We start from the raw sequence: 7075 nt of genomic DNA, 5'->3' as shown, positions 1-7075 counted from the left end.
CGACATACATACATGTACATATACCCAGCCGATTACCAAATGTACCTTAGTTACGTCATCAAGAATGGTGACCCCTTATTGGCCGGTGGACAACACCGACATACATACCCAGCCGATAAGCAGTAGCAAGTCCACAGAGGAGAGGGGAGGGAGCGATGTCTTTCTACATACTGTAGAAAGACGCCTCCTTCGGCTCTGCGGTGTATGTAAAGGTAGGGAAGGCTTCCGTGTTGGTGCTACAAGTTTCGTGTAGAGTCTAGAGACTATAGTGCTTGACGTAAGCTTCCACGTGAGTCACAGAGCCCCGGACAGGATGCACTGTGATTGGCCAGTATAGTCACTTGAGTGGCAGCGTGGCGTATAAGGGTGCCTTCCGCACTTCCGGCACACTTCTGCCCTCATGTCGATACCCATCACTCCAAGGAACTGCAGCGGCCAATGACACGAGGCATCTATTTGTTTTGATATATATGGTTCATACACTGGAAAGAGGCAGTCGGGTGCAGGACAGAGCGTAAGGCCTATTGATGCTCCAGTTTTAGGTGATAACCTCATCACTGAAACCTGGAGCCTTTAAAAGACACTTTAAGGGAACACAGAGCAGTGACCTATAAGCGATCATGACCGCTTTGCTTGGCCCGGTGGATGGGACATTTTTATTTAAAAAACTCACTCATTGATTCTGATGATGATACCAAAATCGGTTTTAATTGACAAATAAAAGCTTATCAGTTCAAATATTGATATGCGATTAAAATGTGATTTTTTTTATTGAGTCCCAGCCAATGAGCAATAATTATGTTTTTTATGCATACATTACTCACATAATTAAGTCATTATTCAAGAAATTAAATAATGAACTAATAATTCATCAATCTGGGAACCCATCGGGTTCTGCTATTTGTTTAGAAAATGTTATTGAGAGATTCAAATAATTCATAAATCTGAGAACTAACCAAAATAGAAATATTACAGTAGCCAACATTGGAGCAGGTGGGAAGATTCAGAATCCTAGGAGAGACAAGACTTAGGCAAGACAGGAAAGGAGAATAGAAATGCAGGCGGAGGCCATGAGAACTGGAGAGGATGTAGAGTACAGAGTAGAGGATGATAATGACCTATGCTAGACCTATTTTTTACTTTGACTTATTATTAGTAATTTTATTTTTATTTTACAAGTTGTTGCTGTCTTTAACTATAGGAGGGACATGTTTCCCCCCAGCTGCTTGCTGATGGAAAACAAACTTGAATCTCGAGTTCTATACTAAATAGTCTGCAGTGAATTTCCCTATCCCTATTTTGAGCATGTCATTATGGGTGAGATGTTTCAAAAAATTTCGTAAATTGTATTCTTATTTATTTTTTAAACAGCAGATCCAGATTGTAATTCGAGCTTGTGGGTGGGCTATTCTTTGTATATGACAAAGTATAAATCAGGCTTAATTGGTTGGGCTTCTGTGGTTTATGGGTTCTGTATGTTCCCTTCGTGTTCATGTGGGTTTTCTCCAGGTGATCCGACTTCCTCCCAAGTGAAAAACACATGCACGGGACACACCCATACCATACCAGTGTCCAGCAATGTATTGACGCTCAGTAGCGGCACACTGCTCCTAGAGTTAGGATAGGTCAAATGCATATAACTTAAACTTAACTAATGACCCACAGTGAAACAGCAACCCAAGGATATCTACCTGGATGTTTCTTAACTGTGTTTTTCTTTTGTGTTTGAATACAGTAGTATCTACGCAAGTGTCTGATTCCCTTCATTCACTGTTCACTGTTCTCCTTTCCATGACTGTGGCATTCCTTTCCTAGTTGAATAGGGGAAGTATTGCGTGTATGTGTGCGTCGAAGCGGGAGGCCGGAGTATGTGTCAACATTACTGTGCAGAAGTGAAAGAAACCAGTTAAGCTTTATTATAGCTCATAAGTCATAACACACACAAGCCCACTTTAGCATTAGCATTTGAGACGAACACAACCAAAGAACTTAGACGGAGTGACACAGAAGAAGACAGACAGTCAGACGGACTGACAGACAGTGCCATGCTAGGAGAGGGCTTTCTGAGAGTGCTGCGATACAAAGAGGAGAGAAGGTCGACCTCTGCCACAAACCGACAAAGTACACAGAATCACCCCGGAGATACGACTGGAGAAACTCTACTCCCAAACTCAGTCAAGGACACACTTTCAGTTGAAGCAGGTAAAAAGTTATCATAAAATGATTTCATAGACATCTAACTCATCATATATCGCTAGTGACGTAATCTAGTTTCTGTTGACATGAATGCAAATCACAAGATGATTTTTCACTTTGTTAGATGAAGTACAGTATAGCAATGTCAACACAGTGGTGTTCAAATAGGCAGAGGGCAAAATAGACTTGGTTTAAATAGTGAGTTTTAAACTTTAAATGTTATTTAGTAGGATGTAGGCCGAACACAGAGCCTGTTGTTACTGGCAGTGGTGTCTAAGGATGTCTTTGGTATCTCCATCCTATAGGCTGTTCACCAATCCTGATTCGGCACCCTCAAATGTCTAGTGGCTTCGAGACTTCGTGCAGCCTCCTTGCTCAATACCCGGACGTCCGCCTGGGGCAGGAGACGGACGACCATCTGGAAGACCCCAGCGGAACGCTGAGAAGCACTTATCGCAGCAGCTATCGCAATATTCCTTGTGTTGCACAACGACACGCACCAGAGGCGGAGGACCTGCATGGAACCCGCAGGGAGATCCAGGGAGAGCTGATGTCGTCGTCCATGTCTGACCAGGGTTACCTGGTGATGGGGACCAGCCTCACCGATAGCCTGGATGTGCCTGCTGGGTCCAGGTTGGGCCCCATGTCTAACTCTCTGCTAAACGGGCTGTTGGACAAGCAGCTGGACGAGGTCTACCTGCAACACCTGACCGACAGCTTAGCCCGATGCAACTCCCAGCTAGGGAACAGTCTCCTCCTGCAGGGCCTGGTGCCCCCGCCTCAGAGAAACATGGCGGCCCAGGGCCGGGAGGACTCCCTGGAGGCCGGGTTGGGAAGAGAGGGGCAGGCGGTGGACCACGGCAAGGCCATCGGCTATCTGAGTACCCTGACTGGGCTTCCGTGTTCTTCCAACTTCAGCTCCCCTGTGCTGCGGATCTCAGAGGCCGAAAATGCGAGACATGGCCAAAGCATTTCCGGGGGTCCCCAGCCAAAAACGTTGAGAGCCCCTGCTCTATAGCATGGGTTTTCAACAAGTGGTCCGTCGAGGCTTTGCATGTGGTCCCTGACCATGCATGCATTTAGTAATGTAGGATTCAGGTGTAAAGGAGCAACTTGGACACTCAGGCATGAAGGAAGCATGAGTTCAAGTCCGTTGCTCTCCCCTTGTCCCCCATATATGGGGACTAGGTTGGTGGAGGGTGTGTAGAGCCCAGGATCACATTAGATGATTGACACAGGGGTGAAAAATGGGTTACACAATCGTGGGATAAAAAAAAATATATATATATATATATATATAAAAATAAATGTAGGATTTGTTGATTTGTTTTAAATGTTCTTTCCACTAGTTGAGAAACCGTGAATTGAATGACCTGGTGACCTATGATGAGTCCATCCATGTAGTCATCTGCTGACAAGTTGGAGTTCAAGAAATTCAACAGAAAAAGGGAGTTAGAATCTCAAGAAGGGGGAAGTGCACCGGATTGTCTGGTTGAGTTATGATTAGGACATTTTACCAGTAGTAGTCAACGGTTGAGAAACAGTGGGATGTATACACATGGGATGGATAGCAAGTGTTAATTTACCAAAGCACTAATCTTAGCCCATATCCCCACCCAACACAATAGTGGTCCCCAGGGTGATTCTAAGTCAGGGTGGTGGTCCCTGGTTCACAATCAGTTGAAAACCCCTGCTCTGTATATATGATTGATTACTATAAATATATAGAAATGTAAACTTTTAACAAGAAATACATTTGTTTAAAAATGTCACATAGGCCTACCCTACTACACATTCAACCAGTTAAACCCTCTATACTTCAGTGAAATTAAGTAAAACGTGAGTTGGCTCTGTACTTGGTCTGCTCATTTCGTTCTACTATAGCCTACTACTCGAAATTTACAAGCTCAATTTTAAATAAAGTTTGTGGTTAAATGCACCACAAAACAGCTGTAATTATATGATTATAAACATTGCCTTTCTCTTCACAGTTGCTCAAAAGTGTTCTTAAAGCATCTCTACTGACAACTGTAGGCCTACTTGTTTGGCTTGTTGATAAGTTACTTACATTGAATTATACTGCTATCATATGCCATCTGCTGGTAGATTCGAGTATTACATCATGCTTAATGTGCTAGTTTTTCAATGCACAGTAGGTAAGTTAAGTTTCTTTCGTTTCTTTTTTTTCTTTTTTCTTTTACACATTTGTAGTGCAACATTTCACATCAACCGGGATTTTGTCTCTGTAACTAAAAGATTGACACAAATTACTAAGCAGTCAAATAAATAATTATTTAATAAAACCTATACATTATTGTTCTTTTCCTATATCTAGCTTTTAGTGTGTGTGCACACACTTTGTCCTAATGATAAACAAACCCAATTGACATTGACAATGAATGTAAACACAAACATTGCGTAACACACATTGAAGACGACACAAATTCTGATTGGCCGGAATGAGATGACTTTTGGGTGTGATTTTTATTTTCTATGTTTTTTATTTTTGACAGGTTTAATGTAGCTTGTTTTTCCTTAAACAAACATTAAAAACGCCAATGACATGGACAGAGTTTAATGTTTGCTTTGTCCATGTTTTACAATTACGTCATAAAATATATATATATAGCGCCCCTCACTTCACACGGGGGTGATTTCTTTGCTTTTTTCTACCAAATGCATGGTATATTGACAGGCATTGACTGTATATAATGTAAATATACCTGTATATGATGTTTATACCTATTAGCTTTTGGTTCGGTGACTCCCGGTGGTCTTTCTTCTTGATGTTGATATTCGACGATTTCTTGGAGAAACTCCAACTGATTCATCAATCTTGTTTTTTAGAATAATTTTAATAATAATTAATAATTTGTGTGTAATGAATAAACTATATAGTTTACAAAATATGTGCCTGGTCGCTTCAAACTACGTTCAGGAAGGCCAATAGGTGAGGACAGAATTCTATGTTCCCAACTAAATTCCCTCTTTGAGGATAGTATAGGCTATTTGTTGGAAATACTGTAAACAACGCAGACAAAAGAGATTTTCAGCTACCATGCTGTGATTTCTCAGCTTCATGCTAAAGGTCAGATGCCAGATGGCTACGGCACATAGACAATAGCAATATCTCCAGGCTATATAACTGTAACTATACACAAGTAGCCTATAACAAAAAAATAATATTTTAAATAGCAGAACAAATTATACAATGTGCTTTGAACAAAAAACAAACAAAAAAAAAGTGGTATAGAAAGTTTGAGACAATAAAAATAAGCAATTTAAAAAAGACCTCCCTGTACACTGTGCACACTGTCTCTGTACATTTCCTGTACAGGACGTGCTTTTAAAGATTATTAGATCATGTTATATTACTTTAATAGAATTTGGCATTTGTTATCTAATTTATATATAATTATTGTTATTTTTCCCTCATTCCAAGGAAATGGGGAATCAGAGAATACGTTGCATATTATGTAATGTAATGAATTGTCTGCAATGTCTTGTTGAATGTCATGTTTTTTATGTTATGGATGAACACCAGGAAGATTAGCTGTTGTTCTGCAGCACCAGCTAATGGGGATCCTAATAAACTCGATAAACTTGTAGTGTCAGCCTGATAAGCGGCTGGAAATGAGCACAGAGTCAGGAGGTAAAAAGCAGCCACACCGTGGTTTATTCCAAAAAGAAGGTTGACATCATGGGAAATGGCAGAATACAGGCAGCAAACAAATAGGGCATGTTGGTGTGCAGCTCCACCATGCCCTGAATCCAACACTGAGTTGGTGTGTGCTTCCTGGCAGCCTTTTATAGTCAGCTGAACCAATCAGTGCAGACTGTACCATTTCACCTGGTTAAACATGCAACACTTTCCTGAACCCCACATAACCCACATCACATGAACCTATAAATCTATATCCCTACACCGGTAAGTACATATCAATGATGCCCACTATTGCAAGATAACCCCCATATCACATTATCATTAGCAGCTCCAATGCATCACTCAAACACCCCCATGGCTATTCCACTGTGGTCCAGGCCAGACCAATACATGGTGCTCTGGTAGCCTGGGACTCTTTTCCCTGAACTGTGAACACACTGGAACAGACAGAACAGAAGCAGTCAGTATTCAAGTACCCATAACACAGTCTCATATTACATAATTGTATTTTCATGTTCATCATACTTCCAATAAACCAGTTCAACTCATGACTCTTCCTTTGTGTGCAAATATACATACTTAAATGTGCCCAATATCAGTAACGGAGGACCACTTCGTTACAAAACTCAACTCAATTATTACTTTAAATTATTATTTTATTTTAAAAAAAGCCTTGAAATTGGACAGCTAAAATGATTATGCTATAGGCTAGGGGATCTACAGTATGATACAGATTGTCTCTCTGTCAGGTGGAAACCTCATGTCTAAAACTACTTACTCAGGATTCAAATTCAGCAATAGCAAAAAAATTGCAGATCTGCAAGGTCGAAACATGCCGCAAAGCTTGTGGATCTGCAAATGTAAGTATAGCGATAAGAGGTTTCTGCCTAACAGCGACGATAGACAATGCTGAATCAAAAACACAAGGTACAGTGTCATCACACGCCCGACTGGTTCTCACACATATTCTCACAATATATCCCAATACTGTAGCCTGCACTGCAGAACAAAAACAACCCACAGTTGTGTAGGGTGATACACACCTGTATCACCCTAAAGCTTAGGCAAAAAAAAACGAAATAAAAAACTACATCAATGCAATAACCGCACCCTACGGTGTTACTCAAAGAAGGAAAGACGGGGAAAATTGCAATGCGGCCTCCATCCTAGAATGTCAGAGTCATTGGTCAAGCGGAATCGTACAGCTATTATTCG

General features: G+C 41.0%; 1 protein-coding gene and 1 long non-coding RNA gene across 2 annotated transcripts in view; both read left to right on the top strand.

Annotated features, from left to right (window-relative positions):
* The window catches only part of LOC308322782, a 486306-nt gene that overhangs the window by 184401 nt on the left and 294830 nt on the right, over positions 1-7075 (top strand). The gene's annotated exons all lie outside the window — the stretch shown is intronic.
* On the top strand, positions 1974-3348 carry LOC308322533 (uncharacterized protein). The gene is made up of 2 exons (XM_080773849.1): positions 1974-2202; positions 2502-3348. The coding sequence occupies exons 1-2, from the start codon at positions 2046-2048 to the stop codon at positions 3212-3214; spliced, it is 870 nt and encodes a 289-aa protein (XP_080629975.1). The 5' UTR covers positions 1974-2045; the 3' UTR covers positions 3215-3348.

This window comes from Protomyctophum bolini, assembly GCF_963924005.1.
Source record: "Protomyctophum bolini genome assembly, chromosome: 10".
NCBI lineage: Eukaryota > Metazoa > Chordata > Actinopteri > Myctophiformes > Myctophidae > Protomyctophum > Protomyctophum bolini.
This window is presented reverse-complemented; position numbering and strand designations above follow the sequence as displayed.

Coding starts and splice junctions, on each gene's coding strand:
- LOC308322533 (XM_080773849.1), top strand. CDS start 2,046: ATGCTAGGAGAGGGCTTTCTGAGAGTGCTGCGATACAAAGAGGAGAGA. Junction 2,203..2,501: donor CACACTTTCAGTTGAAGCAG/GTAAAAAGTTAT, acceptor TCCATCCTATAG/GCTGTTCACCAATCCTGATT.